Source organism: Pezoporus wallicus, unplaced genomic scaffold, assembly GCF_028554395.1.
Source record: "Pezoporus wallicus isolate ANWC-B61680 ecotype Strahan unplaced genomic scaffold, APGP_CSIRO_Pwel_v1 contig_3486, whole genome shotgun sequence".
In the NCBI taxonomy this organism is placed as follows: Eukaryota; Metazoa; Chordata; class Aves; order Psittaciformes; family Psittacidae; genus Pezoporus; species Pezoporus wallicus.
Window position 1 is genome coordinate 3,777,517 of NW_026642292.1, and position 21,938 is coordinate 3,799,454.

At 45.8% G+C, this 21,938-nt stretch overlaps 1 protein-coding gene across 7 annotated transcripts in view; it reads right to left on the minus strand.

Moving 5' to 3' along the window:
* Positions 1–5,199: 5,199 nt before the first annotated feature.
* ESRRB (estrogen related receptor beta) overlaps positions 5,200–21,938 on the minus strand; it is a 134,952-nt gene continuing 118,213 nt past the window's right edge. For 6 of the 7 annotated variants that reach the window (XM_057428613.1, XM_057428617.1, XM_057428615.1 and 3 more), the window contains 4 exons: positions 20,220–20,330; positions 19,415–19,576; positions 13,238–13,507; positions 5,200–6,737 (listed from right to left, as the gene is read on the minus strand). In XM_057428613.1, coding sequence (XP_057284596.1) covers positions 6,493–6,737; positions 13,238–13,507; positions 19,415–19,576; positions 20,220–20,330 — 788 coding nt within the window. In that variant the 3' untranslated portion in view covers positions 5,200–6,492. Of the gene's footprint in view, positions 6,738–13,237; positions 13,508–19,414; positions 19,577–20,219; positions 20,331–21,373; positions 21,626–21,938 lie in introns of those variants that run through there. The other variant, XM_057428619.1, reaches the window with a different exon arrangement.

The following is a 21,938-nucleotide window of genomic DNA, read 5'->3' on the forward strand; positions in this document are numbered from 1 at the left end:
TAGCCACAGACAACTGCTGCAATCATTTTAGCATTTGGAGCTTAAGAACATATCCCAGCAGTTAAACGTGACTTTATCTTGGGGGAGAGAAATGTGTTTAGAGAACTCAGCATTGATTAGGTTCAACAAGAAAAAGTGCTGGGTCCTGCCTTTGGGTCACAATAATCCCATGCAACGCTACAGGCTTGAGGAAGAGTGGCTGGAAAACTGCTCATCAGAAAAGGACCTGGGGGAGCTGAACATGAACAGCTTGTTCCCAGGCAGCCAAGAAGGCCAACAGCTTCCTGGCCTGTATCAGCAATAGCGTGGCCAGCAGGGCCAGGGCAGTGATCATCCCCCTGTACTTGCATTGGTGAGGCTGCACCAGAATCCTGTGGTCAGTTCTGGGCCCCTCACTACAAGAGAGATACTGAGGTATCTGGAGTGGGTCCAGAAAAGGGCAACAAAGCTGGTGAAGGGTCTGGAGCACAAATGTGGTGAGGAATGGCTGAGGGAACTGGGGTTATTTAGTCTGGAGAAGTGAGGGCTCAAGGGGGACATTATTGCTCTCAACAGCTACCTGAAAGGAGGATGGAGCCAGGAGGTGGCTGATCTCCCAGATAAGAAGTGATAGGACAAGAGGTAATGGTCTCAAGCTGCACCATTATATTACATGCATATATATATATATGTAAAATAATTCATATACATATACGTATGTATATATGTATATACATATATATATTATGTGTATATATATATACACACATAATATACATATATATATGCAGCTGTAATATACTGGATATTAGGAAAAAATTCTTCACCAAATGGGTTTCCCAGGGAAGTGGTGGACTCACTGTCCCTGGTAGTATTTAAAAAACCTGTAGATGAGGCCCGTAGTGACACGGTGTAGTGGTGGACTCTGGGATAAGGGTTGGACTTGATGATCCTTCTTAAAGGTCTTTTCCAATGTAGTTGATCCTATGATTAGTAAAGAAATCTCCTTCCCTCTTCAGCTAATTGGACTGGAGAAAACAGAGTATTTTTCTAGAATTTCCTGTGAAGCTTTTCTGTAAGAAGAAATTTCAGGTGGCCCTCAGTTTCTCCCAATGCTCAGTGTGCTTACTATCAGGACACCCCCCACCTCTATTTCCAGTGTGAGTGAGTGAACAATAGTAAGGAATGTAAGGAAAGCCTTGAAAAACCTATGCAGTGCAGAAGGGTGCCCAGGATGTGTAAGGAAGACAGCTGCTACTTCAGAGTTAAGGGACTGAGGAAACCTTAAGTCCCATGAACGGTGTTTGAAGACACCAGTGGGGCCCGGGCTCACCACAGTCCTCTGGCTGCCCTTGCTGATCTCGTGACACCAGTAGCTCCAGCGCCACATAAACTTGTCAAAACTGCTGCCCTTTGCAAAGCCACAGAGTGGCTGTCCCTGTGCTATATTTAACTGAGGTAAAGTCTGCTCTAAAGTCCTACTGTGGTGGCTCATCTTGGTTTTTCATTCAAGCTCTTTTCTCTCCCACAGCCTTTCCTACTGGCCACCACTAATTCACAGCCATCGCCTCCTGAGGGCAGGCTGAGACACCTCTTGGTTGCCTGATGAGTGCCGCTGCCTGGAAAAAAGACCTCAGTGTTGGTTAAAAGTGAGACGTGGAGATGGTGGTGCTTACATGGGGGGTGACGCTGTCCGTGCTCAAAAGTCAGAGTCCTGGGGTGCTTGTTTCTCATGTCTCTACCCCAGTTACCACAGTGAGTTTCTTCTGCTTTCTGAAGCAGATATGAGCTTGCTCTCCTGCATTGCTTGACCACCATCAAAGCAAATGCCATGACTTCAGCACTTGCACCCGCTTTATAAGCAATGGATTCTGCTGTAATACTTGCAACACTCATGATGTCACTGTTGGGTTTCAGCCAGTGGTCTATTCTATGATTAGAAATTTTGTTTTTCACTGGAACAACTTCAAGGCTTTTTCATCACTAGCTCATCTTTATTCCTTGCACCAGTGAAGTGCAGAATGTAGGGAGAAAATGGGTGAGTGGAAAAAACAGACCAGTCCATGGCAGATGCTGACAACAACATGCCTGTCTGATGAGCTCCCAGCAATGCTTATCTTACAAAATTGGAGGAGCTTGCTGAGAATTTGTTTTCTGGCTATGGGCAAACACCAGATTAGTGCTTCTGAGCAGGCTGGGGCTCTCCTCCCATACTGCAGCATGCAAAATCCTGCCTTCTCCCACCCCAGCCTCTTCCGTGGGGTGGGGGAACCTCAAGGGACAGAACAGAGCAGCTCCTGAACGCAATAAACATTACTCTGCCTGGGTTAGTTTTTACATTCTGTGTTTTATTTCTGTTTTGTTTGAAATGACTTGTACCACAAGAATACAATTTATTTAACATTTTTTTCTTTTTCTCTTTTTCCTTTAGGAGCAGATAATAGTTAAGTAGATACTGGTTTACTTTTTACTTCACTGACTGTCTATAACTCTCTGCATCATTCTCACAGCCTCTGTTTCTCTGGCTTCTCCACATAACCCAGCCACAAGAACAACAGAGTGACCTTTGGCCATATGATTGATTATAGCTTGTGGATACAAAGTGGAAGCTTTTTTTCTCAGCTCCGATTGGTAATAGAAGCTCAACAAGTTACATTCTAGGGTCTTTCTCAATGACTTTCCCCTCTAACAGCTGCTTACATGTTTCTGGTGCAGCATGTTTTATTTATTTGTACTAGGGTTTTTTTAAAAAAAAGGATGACATAGTTTGCAAAGAGAAAAGAACACACACACACACACCCCCCGCCCCAGCACGAGCAATACTGCAAGGGTCTGATCACTGGGGGGGCATTTCTTGTAGCTTCACAGTTTTGCCGCGAGGTGTAATGCCCAAGTTTCCCCAGAAACCTAATTCTGTGTGGTATTGTACCTTTTCTTTTAATTGATCCCCATGCAATTTGGTTTGCATTACAGGCCAGACACCACTGTTCCCAGAGAAGAATGTGCCCGAAACAGAAGAGCTGGTCACTTGGGAAGTATTGCCTTTTGTAGTAGCTGACAGGTATGCGGTTTCTGTTATCCGCACATGCAAATCAGAGGCTGGGGGTGCTTTACCATAGTTGCTGGACATGGGCTTCGTGCTTATTAGCTGTTACTGATACGCTTACTTACCTCTTCTGCTTTGCTTTGAGTCATAGAGCCCATTTATGTCCCAAGGCTCAAGCTCCATTATCTTTTACGCCATGAAGAAGGACAGCTATATGGTGCTGACTCTGTGACTCCTAGATTACAAATGAACAGCATAAAGAACACCAACCCATTTCCTAGTTCATGTCTCAACTTCCACACCCCCGGTATTAAGAGACTGTGAGTATTCAAAGACCAAAGCATTTGCTGACACCCCATTTCCTACTTCTAAGTTCACTGATAGGACTACACAACAATGTTCCTGTCCTCTGCAAGCCCAGCTTGCTGCGTAGCTGGACATACTCCTCAGTTGTGGCAGCGTGATAGTATTAGTGATGCACAGCAGATCAGAATAACTAACTGTGAAGAGATACGCATGATTCCTGCACTGGTGGAAGGGCCCAATAGAGCTGACCTGGTTCACAATTTAAGATAGTACAAGACTTTTAAGGGTTAAATCTAAATAGATGTTTCTGTCCCAGTTCCTGGGGGAGAGTTTGCATTCCTTGCTTAAAGAGATTAATGTGTGATAATTACTGTCTGATTCAGTTCCCATCCTATTTGAGAAGCAATGCAAACATTTCCAGGCATATTATCTTCAAGAAGTGGGGGATATCCAGGAGGGCTCCAAGGTTATGCAACTGTGTTGGAGAAAGAAGGTCCTGGAAAAAGAAAAGTGTTTGGTATCTTCATACTGTTCTGCCAAGGCAGGAGTTGCCTCCATGCCACAGCCCTAGTCTAAATAGCCAGCATTCTCTGTGGGCTCGAAGCTAACTCTGCAGCTCTTCATTATCATTATTTAGTAGGTATCAGTAGGTAGTTCTCCCTCCGCATTCTGGAAAGCAGGCCTGGGGCCAAATACAACAAAGCTGGAAGAGCCTTTTTTCTTTGTAAGTATGTGACCTTTCCAGGCAGGGCCCAATAGAGTAAGAATTGCTTTTTAGGATCTTTTCTTCTATTTTGGGACAGCTGTCTTTGCACAGCAGGTCAGGACACAGTAGGCTGATGGCGAGCTGGGTAGGACTTGGCAGGGAAGCAACAGTGGTCAAATGAGTCAAACTTACAGGTGATAGTGCAACCCAGCACATTTGTGAGAGCATTTTTGCCAGAGTCAGAATTGTTGCCAGAATGCAGCACATAGCGAGCTGGCTCTCTAGTGGTGGCGTGCATTTTGTTTTGGTCCCTCTCAGTCACAGATGGATACAGGCAACCAAAAGCCTCTCATTTTCTCACCAGCTCCCTCGCAGAGGCAGCTGGGGAGAGAAACACAAGTATCTGTTCAAAGCATAAGGGAGCTCTATAATTGCTACTGCTGTGATCATGGAAGCAGACGCAGCTCCCATGTGCCTTCTGCTCCTTAGGTCTCAGTTTACTAATGTGCCTGAAGCAAACTGAATTCCTTCAACAAGTGAGTACAAATTGAATAAAAGTAGCTACAATTGTGTAGTGTAGGAAAACTCAAAGGAGGTGGAACTGAACCAACTCAAGCGCCAGGCTACAAGAGCTGAAAGGTCTGCATCAGTTAGCGCCCCTCATCTCTGAGCTAGCCTGGGTGCTGTTCTGCAGCACTGACAGCCCTACTGGAACGCACTGTTCTCTAGAAGAAAACAGGCACCCAGTGCCTCCCTGATCACATGCCTCAACCCTGCTTTGGAGGGCTTCCTGCCAGGGGCAAGCTACTCCTCTGCCACACCATCTTTCTTCTGGGATAGCTAGGAAAGCTTGAGGGTAACAGAGGCAGTAAGCTAGTGGTGTCTCGAATGTGTATCAGAGGCTTTTTCTCAGTGGTACTGCCATGCCACTGACCACAAAACAGACAATACATTCAGGTTTCATCAGCTCAGGCTGGGTCAAAACTAAAGTGACCTCGAAAATAAAATCTTAGAGAATGCCAACAGCCAGTTTTGCAGTCACCCACATTCCCCTCTGGCTACTGGGAATGCAGCAAATCTAAACCAGGGCTTGGAGACAGCAGGAACCTGGTTACATGAGACAGGTAAATAAACATTCCCCCAATTCTCCCACCACCTTAAGGTCAAGTATTTGCTTTCCCATCAACGAGAAAACCTCTTACCAGGCCCAGGTATCATCTGTGCTAGCTCTTTTGCTGCTGTTGAGGATAATGGGATGAGGCAGGGGAAGACAGTAGTTGGGATATCAGGGGTTTCATGCCACCCTCTAATTTATTTCCATAGACTGCCACAAAAAAGCAATCTCTCAGGCTCAAGAGCTGCCTCCTCAAAAAAGCAGTGCCCTTGATTCCTAACTAGCATTTGGCAATAAGCCTAAGTCTCTGTGGAGGCAAAAAGCTATCACTTTAATGAGGTCTAGGAAAGCTCTGTTTTGGGGTGCATTTATACTTGGGCAGTAACCATGCAGACAAAGCCTTGTGTTCTCTGCCACAAGGAAGAAGTGGGAAATGGCACTCGGCTGACCTGGAGAGGCAGGTTTGATACACTATAGGGTGAAAAGTGTAGAAGAATTGTAGTTAGCACCACATAGGAGAGGATGCAGAGATTATCAAGTCAACCCAGCTCTGAGGCATCATATAGGGCTCTTTTTTCCTTGCCATTTGGGAAAGCAGACTTGAATTCTCTCAGGGACATATATCCTACCTCTTCAGGGGCCTGCAGGGATTGTACATGGGAGGGAGTAGCCAGGCGTAATGACACACTGTACAAGGTCGCAGAATATCTTACACAGTTAGGAGCATCTTTCCCGGTAAGAAGTGGGGCCTCTATGTACAAGTGTTAGCTGTTGCTAGAGGGGTGGCCTGGGAGCAGCCATTTTGATCAGCAGAGTTCCAGCAGTGCTCTTCTCCAAAGGAGCATCTGCTCTATGTAAGCGTCAGAAAGGTGACAAAAAGAAGGACCCTGGATGCTTCCCTTTCTATCTGACCCCTCACAACACCAGCAGATAATGTTTATATTGACTCTATTCTTCCTCTCTTCCTGCTTCTGTTCCCACTCCCCCTCAAGCACAGGCGGAGGGAGCTGGGGAGCAGGCGGCCTGGACAGTGCCGAGAGCATCACTGCTCAGTGGGGCTGAGCCCAGATGACCGCCTCAACAAGTGCAAGAGCATATTCTGGTACTTTCCACAGAGAAAAACAAAAACAAGAGAAACGGGTGACTGATTAAAAGTTTCCCCCTTCTGTACACGAGATTCTGCAGTCACGCTGGCAGATAGACATTAAATAATTCTTCCATAATAAATGACTGGAGATAAAAGCCGGCGGTGACTGCTGCTGCTGTTTGGACTGCTCCGTTGTCTGCATCTTTGTTTCTAGTTGTTTGTTCCCCGGCCACTGTCAGCTGGCGCTGGGGCTGTCAGACCTTTGCCTCTAACATTTCTAGGAAGAGTTTATGCATGGGAACCTTGCCCTGAAGTTTGATGCTGTAGAAGTGCTGCACAGCTTTGGCGGCCGTCTGCCGCAGGAGGGGCAAGGTCAGGAGCAGCTTGCCCGCTCGCCGGGGCTCCTCGTTGCGCTGACTCAGCTCGTAGTCCTGCAGGGCTTCATGGAGAAGGTCCTGGAGTTTCTGCACGGCATCCATGTCCTCTATGTGCATGGAATCTGCGGCGTGGAAGAAAAGACAGCAAACAGACAACTCAGACATGAGGAACAAGAAAGGAAATCCTTTATGGTCCTGGAGCTAAAGATGCTTTCTTTCCTTCTCTTTCTTTTCTGTTGTTTTGGTTTGGGTTTGGGGTGGTGGGATTTTTTTGTTGTTTGTTTGAGGGTTTTTTGGGTGTGTGCGTACTTTGTTTTGTTTCTTAAGGGGAAAAAAATGCACCTTGCTGACAGGTGTTGGTGCTGCTGCAGTGATGTTTGGCATCAGCCCAACGAGTTGGCTGCAGCAGTGCAGGGACAGTAAGGTTGCTGGGGTAGGTGACACATTGTGCCCTGCATGCTGCTGAGTTTGCCAGCTACCCCAAAGCTGTTCAGGGGTCAGCCAGGGGCCTTTGTGACTTGCACATTCACTTGCCCTCCATGCTCCTTATGGGCAGAGTCACCCTGCAAGGGGCAGCAGCTGCTGTGCTGCCTCTTGGGAGCAATCTCATTAAGAATAATTAACACTGCTATAGCGCTTCATCTGTCTAAACGGCCTAATTGCCGTGCAGCTGCTCAGGGTGTCAGCAAGACAGAAAAGCCCCAGTAGGTCACAACCAGTGTGCCCAAGGGTGTTGCCAGCCCCACCTTTGTGCATATGCTGCTGTTTTCAAAGACTGCCAGCAGCTGCTCAGGGAGCTTCCTGCTTCACTGAAGGAAACCCACACGTCTTGCAAGGCCCCTTCCCTTAGGCTGCCAGTTAGATTTCTTCAAGCTGCTGGAGGGGCAAGCAGGGTTTGCAAGGCTAGCACAGCTCCTTAGCGTGTCGCTGAGGCAAAGGTGAGCCAGTCTGGGTTTGAACTGGGAAACCCAAGTTGAACACAGGTTGCTAAACTCATAGGTAAGTCAGAGTGACAGAGGGCAGCACCAAAGATCAGAGGCTAGATTAGAGAAGCTAACTGTCACTGAAGCTTTTCTTCCTTTTCATCTCGCTGATACTTGCTTCTTTCTTACAACCTTGACAGAGCTGGAGACACTACTGCCTTGTCATCATTGTTTAGAGACTTTTAATTGATACTGAACGCACTGATCAAGTTTCCTGCCATGGGACAATGAATCCAAAGGCAGCAGCAAAGGGGCACCATGGCAAGCACACATGCACGTGCACTGTCTGCCACTGCAGCTGGACTTTGCAATGCAGCAGTGCTCTGGCTCAGCCACACACACAACACAAATGTGAGGACATGGGCTCCTCAGTGTGACAGCAGTGAAAGAGAGGAAGGCTGGCCGAAGCATCAAAATCTCTCTAGAGATATGTGTCATCTCTATGGAGAGTGCAACACAAATACTGTGAATTTCATACATGTACAGTAAATGCTATTTATCATGCACAATTTAGAAAGTATTACAACAGTTGGGAAAATATTATGTCTAGCAAGAAAGCTGTTTAAGAAGCTGTTTAGAAAGAATGCACTAATTAGAGTATATTAAAGGGTTGTATTTCCAAGAAGCCTACTAAGAAAGGATTGTTCTTGCTGCATTTGCTTTTTGTATTCAAGAGATCAGGCAAAGAAGTTCAGAGCAGGTCATCACAGTGGCCTGAGCTAGCCATAGAGCTTGATTCTGAAATGTAGGGAGGGAGAAGCATGTTGCCAAGTCAGTCTGGCAACTTCTCCCAGCCAGGTAGCATCTCTGGAAAATTTCCATGCACCATCCAGGAGAAGTGAGTGGGACCTGTTTCCTGCCAAGTTGCAAAGGTAATTTTTGAGACTGGAAGTATCAAGAGCTGGAGCTTGGAGAGAAATATCCTCCAGTCTTTCTGTTTAATGTCCTCCCAGGTGGGGGAAAAAGTAATCACAGCCCATCAGAGTTTGCAGATTCCAGTGGTGCTAGAAGCACCTGGCAATGAGCCAAGCTTCAGGTCCAAGTGGGTGCTCTGGTTTTGGGTACTGATGTAGCTGAACGGCAAAGAGAATCCCTCCTGCCACCTGACTTCTGTAAGGTGAGGAGACTTAACAGCACTACATAACTAAATGTACCCAGGGAGAGCAATTGGGAAAATAAAGATCAAAGCCTGCCCCACTTCCCTCCTCTTTGCTGAAAGCAGCTCAGAATCAGCAGCTGACTGCAAAAAATACCAGTGCAGGATTAATTTCCCTGCAATTCACCAGTGAGCTGGTGTCGATGGCATTGATAAACTGTTAATTACGAAATCAATAGCTATGAATTTTTACAGCTGGTGGAGCACTGAGGTGGAAGGAGGTTGCCCAACTATGTCCCTGAGGGTCAGCTGGCCTAAAAGTTAGGCTTCATGTCAGGAGCCCCTCTCCAACACTGCTGACATGGGGTACAGGGCAGGTGTGAGATGGACAAGGCTCACTGCCTCCTCACCTAACTCTTTTTCTTGCAGCTTCTGGCTGGAGCAGGAGGAGCCAGGATGTTGCAGGACCTGTTAGTACAGAATTTGCTACATATCCCCTTGCTAGATCCAGATCTTGCTCCCTCCATCTCAGAATTTAAATACATGGGGAAAAAAAAGGGAAATAACATTTGGCCGGTATGGGATTTCCTTAAATGAACATGTGCTGTATGCTAACCTGGAGGGCTCTTCAATACACAGGTTGATCAATTTGTTTCATGAAGAAAAAGGACCTTGGAATGCCTAGGAAGGGACTGCTGGCTCTGAAGGGTAACAGTTTATATAGCACCCCTACTCTGTCAAAAAATTGTGTGATCATATTGTTGGGACTTGCCTGCTTGTCTGGGCATTAACAATTCATTTCTCAGCTCTCTAAAATGCACTTACTAAAGACAGAGGTCATCTGAATTATCTTTGCGTGTCCCAGCAGGTGTGTCCTTGGTGCATTACACTGAGGACTCGGAGATCAGCCACAGCTCTGGCAAGGTCAGCCTATTGTCAGCTTCTCCTCTAGCAAAGAGCAAGTAAGCTCCCACTTCTGTTTTCATTTGTTTTAATTCCTAGAAACAAAGGGTCAATACACACAGGGCTGCATGGAAGAGAGGAAAGTCCCTAGAAGCATGAGCAATTACACCCAGCAGGGATAAGGGAAATTCAGGAATTTATATAGGAGGCAAGACAGAAAGGAGGTCTAGGCAGCACAGGTGCTAATGTAAGTGATCAGCTTTAAACTGTGTGTCTGACCCAAGGGAGCTGAGAGGTAGTCTGCATTCCATTCCTACTGTTTTAGGAATTAGCTGTTTGCATGCAAGCACATACATGCAGGCTCTGCAAGTGTACTCCATGTCAAAAACATGGTAAAAAAAATAACTTATTTTAAAAGAATGTGAAGGCTGAATGTGACAGCTACATTAGAAAAATACACTTGCTCTATTCTAGCTCCCTTATGTGTGTGTTGTGAGAGGCTTTAATTACGTGAAAAATGAGATCTTGTGCTTTACTTTCATATGTTTCAATACAAATAACAAAGCAGGATTTTTGTGGATTATACTCCTACACAGATGCACTAGGAGAAACCAGTCAAGTCAGAATGGCTTTTCTCATCCAGTTGAGAACATGCACTGTCCTGTGCCTCCTAACCATTACCTTGGCTACTTTACTTCCACAGTGCTGGAAGGAGAACCCCAAACCACTTGACAAATGTTGGTTGTTCTGGTCTGTCTTTGCTTAGTGTTTCTCCACTCCCAATACAGACTGTCCTTTAAGGTTTACCCTAGGTTTAATCCTGAAAGCACAGTGAGCAACATCAGCAGACAGTGCTACTATTGCACTGTGAAGGACATGACAGTACCAAGGCTCAGGTTCTGCAGCATCTCTGCCCTTAGCATGGGCCAGATAAATGCCCTGGTGTGGCACTTACTTACCCTGTCATCCTGTCACAACCACTACCTTAGCACTTCAGCCTCTCTGAGGAGTCCTTCTCCCTGTTTAATTCTGTGACCTTCCTGTTAGACAGGAGGCAGATCCTTTAACAGGAGTTGATTACATCACCACAAGCTACCATCCCACAAAGAGAGGCCAGCCTTGGCCATCTGCCCATCCTGGTTCAGTGGCAAAGTGAAGGCAGCAATTAGAGCTAAAAAAGCAATATATAAGAAACTGAAAAAGGGAACTAGATAGCAATTCATATGGATCAGAATTTATGAAGTATAGAAAATCGATAAGGGAAGTGAAGGACATTGGAGGAAAATCCATGGCTGGAGGGCTAAGGACAATAAAGAAGTTTTATAAATACTTAAGAAATAGAAGAAAAATGACCATTTGTAGGGTGGCTCTTTTCACCTGGAGATGATTAAACTGTTAACAGCAGTGCAAAGGAGACAGAAGTCCTCAGTGAGGATGTCTGTCCCATTTAGAAAAAAAGCAGCATTATGTAGCAATGCTGTATGAAAATTATTAAGACTTCTTAGTCTGTCCTATATACAAGAAGATTTAGACATCTGTTAGGTACAAACTTCACAGAAATCAGCAGAGCTGGATAACTTGGCTTGAAGAGTTCTAAACTTGCTGGCTGAGGCCCAGATAGGGCAGATTAATGATTTACAAGTTTTGGTATTTTCAAGCAATTCAAGATGACTGGAAAAGTTCTAATGATGTATGTATTCTCCTAGGTATTACCTGATGATTTCCATGCTAGCCTGATGTGAACCAGGGCAACATAAAGAAAAAAAAAAAGACAGACGTTTGATTAAGACTTATAAAATGGCATTTAAAAGACACAGAGATGTGGCATGCACTTAGGGACATGATTTAGTGGCAGACATGGCAGTGCTAAGTTAATGGATGGACTCAATGATCTTAAGGGTCTTTTCCAACTTCAGTGATTCTATGATTCTGAATGATTCTGTGATTCTACTGACAGTCAACACGATACTTTGGAATACAGGTCTTGTCAGACAAACACGTTTTCATTCTCTGATGAGATTACAAGTTTGGTTGATAAAGTTAACTTCATAGCTGTAATAGACTTAGGCTTTTATAAGGCACTTGGCTTAGCACCACAGGGCATTCTCATTAAAAAATTAGCACTATGCAGTATCAATAAAGCACACTTTCAATTGATTAGTAACTGGCTAGATGACAGATCTCAAAGTAGCTATCAGTGGTGAATCACCCCTGAAGGAGGAGTTTTCTAGTGGAAATCCACGGGGTCAGTGAAAGAAACAGATGCCACTCAACATTTTTATCAATGAGTAGTAAGTAATTTCTTTTTTCTTTTAAATTGCTGCTGCTAAGATGTATGGATGGCAAAGAGGATCAGGATGGTGTAAAACAGTAGGGATAGGGCAGCCGCACACACTCTGGACCACTTGCTTACACTTGCAGTAATGTATCTATAGCCAAGGAATGTGTCTATGGAACTGCAACTTTATCGAGTCAAGCAGTCAGGTGGAAGAAGACCTGGGGGTCACAGCACACAGCTCAACAAAGACCAGTATCTAGAAGGTGAACTCAGGCAAAGTGACATTAAAAATATGGCGCCAAGGAATCTTTTTTTTTTTTTTTGCTGTGGGTTTTTTGGGGGGGGGGGGGGGGTGTGTGTTGTTGTGTTTTTTTTTTAACTGAGAAAACTATTAATTCTTAGAGTGAGCTACCATGAAAGATGGAGATTCCCCCTCTTCTAATCCCTTCAGCTTCACACGGGGTGTGTTTCTGGAAGGTGACTTTAGCCAACACAGATACTGGATTCACTGCTGGGCTGCAAGGGTGAATTCTGTGACCTGCATGATGCAGTTTGAAAGATCTGATGCGAGACAATGAGACTCAAGGGATGTAGAGGGAGCCCTCGTCACACAGTAGCTTTAGCAGTTTCCCTTTTGGAAGGGAATCCTGAGCAAATAGCTGTCTGGCTTTGTGCGACAGCAGTGCAGTACCCAGCACCTCTTGTCTCCCCTACAGCCTGCTAGATTGAGAGCTGCAGCCCTCCCCAGACTGAGATGGAGGGCACTCGGTGGAGAGCCCTGGCCTTTCTCATCCTCTTCACAAGAGGAAACAGAACAGGCAACATAGGCTTATGCTCTACCATCCAGATCCATGCTGTCTCCCAGTTTAAGGGAGATTCAGTGTCTGTGGTCACTGAACATTTCTAGGACACGACTGGGGAGCCCAAATCCCACAGCTTTTTGTGGGATTCGAAACTGGGACCAAGGTTTCCCTGTTTGCTGTAGCTGACCAACTGAACACTACTGAAGTGGATGCAGGGGCGTCCTACATCCCCTTTTCTGAGCTCATGGCACTGGAATCAGCTCACTAGTGGAGAAAGGCTTCACAGGCTTTCTTTTACTGCCAGAAACCAGCAGCCACCCCATGATTTCCACTCTCTAATACAGAGCCAGAGCACAGTTTAGGCTCTAGCAGCAATAAGCCTAATTTCTCTCTGCTCTCCAGCTTAGGTCCTGCTCTGTGGACAGAGAGGAGCTTTGAGGATGTTGCATGACACAGGCAGAGCACAGTCTCGGGCAGCAGTCTCTAGTTTCCTCCCAGGCTAGATAACAGTGTGGGCCTTGACTCCCTGATTGTAACGGTGACTGGACTGGGGCTGTACCTGAGTTGGCAAGGGCCAGAGCTTTGAGTGTGACAAACTCCTCCTTTTCCACCTTGAGCTTCTTGTAGCGGCGCACCAGCTGTAGGATGGCCAGGTAAAGCTCCAGCAGCCCCGTCAGGCGAGAGTGCTCTTCATCCATGATGTAGTCCTCAGCATAGACAAGTTTGTCTTCATATGGCAGGGAACGGTACACAATGCCCAGGATGAGGATTTCCATCCAGGCGCTCTGCAGGAGGCTCATCTGGTCCCCAAGGGAGAGGTTGGAGAACCCTGAGAGGGCAAAGGACAAAGGACAAACACAGACAAATGGGTATGAAGCAGAGCCTCAAGGAGCCTGGGGTCCTTAGTTTCCCTGGGATTCATCCCAAGCACTCTCCTGCTGCTGTCAAAAATAATTTATAAAAGATTATTAAAGTGACCCTGTCTCTGTGGCAATCAGCACACATGGACCTTACTCTTCTCTTTGCTCCTATGCCCACCCACAAGAGTTCTGATGATCAGACTGTTCATGGCAACCCAAGGTTAACGACAACCTCTTTTCAATCATCTCTGCTTCTTTTATAGCAGCAACTGTTTTGTACCACATCGTCCTGCTCACTGTTCCTCTGTGGTTTTGTACCGCAGCCTATTTAATCTGCCCCAGCTGACCAAAGAGCAGAAAACAGCTACACACGGCAGAAAAGAGGGCTTCCGATGGGGTAGGAGGGAATGACAGAGGCTTCTGATGGGATAGGAGGGAATGACAAAGGCTTTAATTACAAGCATACCACAATCTCTCATTTGGTCAACGTGAGAGAAGGTCCTGCCACAACAGAGCACTGGAATGTATTCAATCCGTAAGCAAAAACTTTTTCTATTCCTCATCACTCCCTGAGCTCCACGCCATCAGCTTTCTGCACCTCACAGCCAACCACCTTACCCAGTGTCGAAAATATCTTTATGGTGCCATACAAGGACCTAATAAACCTGGCAGCAACAGAATCAGCACCCAGCAGTGAAGCAAGTCTTTCTTCTCAAGTACAGAGAGAGCAAGCACAATCTCAAGACAGACCCTGACAGCCCCAGTGCCCACTTGAGAAAGTGGAGAGGCCGAAACACAAGGGCACTGTCTGCCTTCAGGGGAAAAAAGATAAAGTGTGTGGGAAAGCAAGCTGTTACATCCTATGTACCAGGTACCCTTGCAGGCCAGACCATGAAAGATCCTGGGAGATGGGCATTGTGCCATAGCCATTACAGAGAGGGATTTCAAGCACAGTGTGTTCATCCCATCTAGGCAGCTCCTGCCCATCACTGACAGGCAGGGACTGCACCTTTTGGCAGCTCCTTTTATCTAAAGATTCCCAGGGCTGTGAGAGAAGAGGACCACCAGGCACCCCTCAGCTGTGGAAGGAGGGGGGGAGATGTTCCACCAACCTCCCCTGCCAGTTTTCTCCCCAGAGGGAGCCTCAGGGCTCACCAAGAGGCTTGCACACTCATTAGCCCCTGTGCAGGAGCCTCCCAGCCCCACTGTCTGTGTGCTAGACTCAGCAGGACTCCTTCATCCCACAGCCCTCCCTGCTCACAGTTCTTGGCCCCGCATCACATCAGGGCCTTCATAGCCAGCCACCATGATGATCATTTGATGTCTCTTGTTATCAAGTTGGCAATTAACAAAAGAGCTGATGATTGCTATATTGACCAACTGTGGGGTTTTTTTTCTATCTTCGCTATCTCAGCTGGGGAAGGGAAGGCAGAAGGGTGGGTTAGTGGTATTTATTTATCACTACGCCATGTTTTGTGTTTGTGTTGCCAGGGGAAGCAAAGGGTGATAATGGCCTGGCAGCCCTTGGACATCCAATTTCCCTTATCAGGCCACTGAATAGAAAAGAGGCCCCAGGCCACATTAATTAACAGATACCAATCAGCTGTCACGTGTTGTGTGTGCAAGGTCTGAGGGGAGCAGTAGGTGGGAGGGAAGAATCAATAAACCATTGGGGGGGGAGAGCCAGAGGGAACAGCTAAAGAGGAGTCCAGGCTCCTAGGGAGAAGAGACGCAAATCCAGCTCCATGGCTGTAAGACTGATCCTTGTACAGCACAGCCGGTGCTCCATGTAGTCCTACACCTGGTGAATACCACACCTTACTCAGACTGTGAATACTTCAGGGGTGCCTTGTCCTTTGCCTTGCCTTTCTGCCCCTTACCTCCTGGAGCTGGTATGTGCTGCTCCTGAATGTAGCCCTCCTGACTAAGTCCAAGTGTAGGCTGACACAGCTCAAAGGCTTGGGATTCTGTCTCCCTAGGTCTTCTCGTTGCAGAAGGGAACTGATAAAATCAGCCCTGAGACAGGGTGAGTGGTGCTGTGCACAGCCACTGTCACTCTCCAGCACCTGGAATCTCTTCTTTGGTCACCCTTCTCCTAGCTCTGACCGTGCAGAACAGCCCAGCATTTACACTGCTGCCTGAAGTCCAGTTTCTGGGTCAGTCACGTGGCCTTTCTGCATCTTCATTCCCCATCTGGATTACAAAAGGGGTTATGCCATCGCCTCCCTGCACTCTGCCAATAAAATTTGTTAAAGATTGAGAAACAGTCATGTAGTATAGAGTGAGAAGATCCACGACAGACATGGCTGACACTTTATCTGCTAGAGAATAAAGTAGGAAAATGTATTTAACCCTCGCAGTAGCATCTCTGTTAATCACTCTTTCCCAGAGGCAGTTACGGTAGGTGGGAACTGCAGAAGAAAGACCATGCTTTGTCCTGTGCCAGGGAGAACAGAAGAGCCAGCTGCAGTTGCCCTACCCACCTGGGAAAGCCCTTTGCCAGAAGCACTCCCAGGTAGCCAAGGACTCCAGCTCCAGCAGGAGGGCATGAAGGAGGGAGCGCTGCAGTGCCAAGCCTTGACTGGAAACATCTGACAGAATCGGGACCCTTTTCCTCCAGTGTTTACACATGTAGAATGCAAGGGCTGGAGAACTGTGCCCATATCATTGCAGTCAGCACAGACAAGGGAAGACCATACAACCTGGAGTCTTCCACACTAAGAATCTCGACATCAGGAAAGGTAAATGCTAATTTCACCTGGCCAAAACCACTGGCTTGCTATTACAGGTTTATAAGACTGGAGAACCTCCAGTGAAACTCAAATGCTGCACCATCTTACAGCTTCCAGGGACTGATAAAATCCAGTCCTATTGCATTCCCAAGCTGTTTGATGGCACAGCATCCAGAAAGTGTCCTCAGTGATCTGTTTCTTGCTGCTTTTCTTAGGTGTGATCCTGAAAGGTGACGAATGCTCCACTGCCATCCCTAGGCTCCCAAAAAGAAGAGACTCTGTATCTAGCAGAGAGCTGCACGCATGTTTCCCTCCTTGCCAGTTTGAGAAGAGCTGCTTTATTTGCAATAGCTGATGTGACATTCAGGGGTTTTATTTTTTGTCTTTTTTTCTTTTTTTTATTCCCGTGGTTTGGCAGTGGGAGCTCACAGAATTAAAAAAAAAAAAAAGTCACATAATTTGTGGCAAGTGGAGTTCATAATCTGTTAATTTATTATCATTTCTGTCATCCTGGAGGGCCATTAGCAGAGGTAATAAAGGGAGATGTAATTATAGGATCTGAGGCCACTCCAGACACAGCTGCTGTCACTCCACTTGCCATATTTCATTCTGTGCTAGTACTATCGTCTTCCTAGTGAGAACAGCACAACAGCTACCCTGGGAGAGCCTTCATCGTCACCCCTTGAGAGAAGTCTTGTCTCCCTGCAGCAAGCACGAAGAAAAGGTAGATGTTCAAAGACAATTAGCACAGGGGGGAGGGTGGGTAGCAAGGAGGGGGCCTCACACAGAAGGGGATAACTCCACATTGGCTAAGCATGGCTTTTGAGCTAATGGTTAATAAGGCTATTGAGCTAATAATACTTGCTAAACACCATTAAATCATGCTTTCTTGTTGTCATAGAAGAGTATCTTTAACTGATTATATTTGCTAACACTGTGGGGCGCAAGTTTGTGCTGACACCTGGGATCCTGAAGGGTTGGTATGATTTTAACATCACACTGGTTTTTACTGATCCCAGTGTGAGTATATGGCAGGAATCTGTGACTTGGTCTTTTCTCCATCCCCCTCTCTCCAAGAGTTTATGAACACAGGAAGCAATTTTGTTTTGCTCAAATTCCTGGGAAGGCAGAAGTACAGGGCATGGATAATCTAAACACCTGGCAGCCTCCTGGCCCTGCCCTGTTCTGCCCCCTTGCTGCCTAACTCAGTATGTTTTATATTTGTTTCAGAACTGCAGAGTATTTTGTTCCAATTTTATGAACAGTCTTTTATTATGTTTTTTTCTGAGTATTGCTCCCTTGTGTAACAATCCCTAAGCTCCTGTGCACACAGTCCTGTTATAATACTGCTGCTGCTCTGAACTGTGCCAGGCTGATGGCTATTACCATGTTGCAGGGCCTTTGACAGGAAAGGAAAATACAAAAAGCAAGCTGAGATAATGGCAGGTATGTCCTGCCTTTCAGAAAAGAGAGAAAGAGCCCCTTTAACAGTGCAGGAGTAATTTCTACTACACTCCTGTTCATGGCAGGCTGGAAAACTGTATGAACTTGGAGCTGAGCATCCCATGCTCATTCCACAGCTGCAAGCTAGAGAACTCCAGCAGGGCATGCTGTGTGAACAGACACAGCCAAGGTTAGAACATACAACAGCACCTCACTGGACAGCTGTAACAGCTAATTGCATTGTATTAAAACCATTCCTGTTAACACCCCAAGTTCTGGGTTAGTAGAGCAATCCATGCTGAGTTCCTTAATCACCATTGTAACCCCACTTGTGATGAATCAGCCCCAGATGGATTTTGGCACTAGTGACGGGTATAATCCCTGCAGATACTGCAGATCTCATGTAAGAAGGGCACCACTGAGATTAACCTCTACTCAGAAACACTGTCCTGAAAAAGTTTTTCCAGACTTCATAGTCCCACCACATAATTAATAGTCCATGTTCCATCTAGCCCAGGAAACCACTAACCCTTGACTCACAGGAGAAATGCTCCCTCTGAAAGAGAAGCAGCGACCAAAAAGCCAAAAGAGGAGCCACGAAGAAAGAGAAACAAAATACATGGGAGATGTAAACTGTCTGATCACTCATGGTGAGATGCCTCATCAGACAAGGAAGAACTTAAGGCCAAGAACCAAATCAAGAGAACACAAACCCATGCAGTGGAAGACACGGACAATGTGCAATATGGGTTAAATCCTGTGATCCTATGGCTGAGCCTCAGATACTCTCCTGACACAAGAAAGTGGGACAGAAGACAGGAGATAGCTGTAGTGACCTGTTCACACTAATCTTCTGAAGCAGTCTTTGGAAAGCAGCCATGTAAACCTCAAGGACATCCCCTAAGCTCCCTGGCCAACCTTTTCCACAAGCCAATCTAACCTATCTTTGTTTTGTTTTGTTTTCGCAGGGGTGGGAGAGAACTAGAGAAAGAGGGGAATTTTCCCTTTCCAGATCAAATCTTTGTCCCCAGAACCCCCTTGAGGGCCATGTCTGCTCCTTCAGCCTGGGTCCATCCTACCTGCAGGCGTGAGACATTTGCTATGTCACTCAATCGTACAGGCACTTATTGGGTATAGTCAGTGAGTCTTCTGAGGCCAGTCACATTGCAAGTAAGTTGCCCTCATTATTTGTCAGCACAGAAGCCTGGAGATTCACTGGAAATAGGGAGTATGTCCTGCATCCCAATGGGACTTGTTCTGTGATGAGTCCAGTATGAGGAAAGCTTTCCTGAGTCTGGGCAAGAATGTCCACTACAGGCAGGGTAGGTATCTGCTTTATCATTAGCAGTCTGGTCACTGCTGTAACATTTATTCATCGACAAATGCAACAGACCTAGCAGTGCAAAATCACTAAGCCCACCATACCGTCCCAAGGTCTGTTTCCCAAGTGCTTTTGCTGTGCCACACAATGCCAGGTAAAACAGAGAACTTTATCATATAATCTCAAAGCCTTCTGCATAATCCCAGGGAACACACACATACAGTCATAAATTTATGCACCTACTGGAGTTTGTTACCAATGAGAGCCCACCACAAGCAGTAATTTCCACCCATCACTGTACATAAAAATCTGATGCACAGTGATAAATAATAGCTCCCTTCGCTGCTCATACTTACACCCTTGTAATTCCCACAGTTTACCTGGGATGTGCTTAGCCCAGCCAATGATCACCACCAGCTCTCTGTCTGCCAGGTCACAGAGGGTTGTCAGGGCTTTGATGTCACTCTCCGGCATGGTTGGATCAGGCATGGCATAAATCTTCTCTGGCTCAGCCACCAGCAAATGGGAGACGATCTTAGTCACTGCATTTTTCAAAGAAGAAGTTGTTGTATCTCTCACGACATAAGGTGTCATAACAGCCCTTTCCAGAAGGACCTTCCTTGGATAAGACATGACTATAGAGCCCATAAGACCTTAGAAATGGTTTTGGCCACAACAGGAGAATACTTCACTGCAGATACACAGGCTGTTATGATCTGCCTGTTACAAACCAGCTCTGTACAGGGATGACAAGCTATAGCAAGAAGCTACTATAAAGTTGCCAGCCATTGTCTTGTAGGTCCAACAAGGGACAGAGAAGGCGTGAATAAGCAGCTGGTGGACTGTGGAAAAGTTTAGAGAACTATGGGTAGGTAGTATGGAAGGGAGAAATCAGCATAGGGCCAGTTTTGTTAACATTGCTTGGATACAGGAAAAGATCAGAGTATCACTAAATGGATTTACATAATCTCATAGAAAAGGTCTGGTATTTATGAATACAGTACCCGGGCTGTACCTCAGCTATACCTAGTTTACCTCTGCACTATGATCATTAGAAAAAAATCCCAGTGCCGGTGACTGACACGGCAATCAGAAGCGACAACTGCTCCACTGTACGTTTTGGGAAACAAATAAAAAGAAACCTAATGGTTGCTCAGAGGACCTCAATTCAAGACCAATACATACATGGTTTTTTAGCTGGGGGAGGGATCTGTAAGCTCAGATAAGTGCTGCTCTCAGAATCCAGTCTCCTTTTGTATTTCTGACGGCCTCCACGGACTCGATCCAGACGAACACCTGCAGGTAAAATAAGATAAATCCTCATGATTCCTTAGTGCCATAGGGAACCTTGACATGCAGATGCTAGAAATTGCTAAGTAAGACATTCCCCACACCCTGGGGAGCTTCCCTCTCCCAAACACTTGAGATCTCAGCTGAAACCAGCAATCCCAATAATACCAGCTAGACTGCCTCCAGCTCTAACTATGCTGCTGGGAGCATTACTTTTATTCAAAACATTAATGAAGACATAAATTAACCTATTCAAACTCTTGAATCACCATCAGTTTGGATGGGCAAATGAAAAGCTTCAGACTTCAATGCCCTCTAGGTGATCTTGCTTAAAAAAAAAGCACCTTTAAATATCAATCAGACCTGCAGTTATAAAAATAAGCTTTTAGATTGTTCTTAAAAATGAGGAGTTAAATGTTCTGTGGCCTCTCAGTGTTTGTATTTGAAAACGTGACCTATAGCAAATAGATTATGAGCTATGAATTCATCAAAGATGTTTCAGCCTTGATCAAGTAAGGCAACTGCAAGAAAAGTAGAACCAAAATAAATAGAAGCAACCTCTACTACAATCAAGCAACGATAAAGCTGAAGTAGGGGGTCACTGAAGAATTTGTTTCAACTCTTTCAAAATACAGTGAATCAAACTGCAAACAGCAGATTGAAAACAGTTCCCAGTGACTGGGAAGCATCAGTGATTGTCACCATGCAAAGAACCATAGCAGCATCAATAGAACAGGAGCAGCAGCTGAACTGCTGTATTAGTACAACATACTATGTTAAAAACAAATAGTGAAAAGAGCCATAAGTATTTGTCCAATTGTAGGTTATTTCTGGCCAGCCATATGATCTCTGGTAATTGGTCTTGTGAAACTGGGGTAACAGTCTTGCTGGGAGAAAAAGCTGTTGCAAAAAAAACCCCAAATTTTCAAGGTAAATGTAGAAGCATTCAAATAGAATAAAAATATAAATTTACGCTATGCAAGTACTTCCTTAGAAACACATGAGTTTATCCAGTCTGCTCACAGGAATCAATTATGTGATACAATTACTAATCCCAGTAAGGCATTAATATTTTGCAATCAATCCACTACATAAACACAAACAACTAAAAGCAAACACTCTGAATCAGCATTGAAGTGATGCTTTTTGAACAACTTGTACACCTGAAAAAGCCTGCAGTCTGCTGACAGGTCTGTCATACTGTGCACTTCAATACCATTCGCTTACGACAACACAGGAAAGAGAAAGGTTTTACTGTACACTCACACCAGCCCTGCTTGCACCGCATGAAACCATTACCTGTTACACCATCTAGATCCTGATACTCTTCATGGCTGCAGCATTCAAATCGGTTTGACTTACAGACAGTACCAAGAGCCCCCCAACAGCAATACCAACCAGGCCAGCAGCACTCACAGTCAAAATCTCACTGGCAGTAGCAACACCTGCATGGAGGTCTAGGTTGCATTACCTATAAACTGTGGTGTCTGGGGACAGAGGCGTAGAGTCATGGTGCTGTTAACACTGTGTAGATGCCTCCTTTTAAGAGTCCTGCTGCTCCCACTGAGCAGGAAAAGCAGGAATGAGCAGGCCTGGAGCTCTACAGAGTAAGGG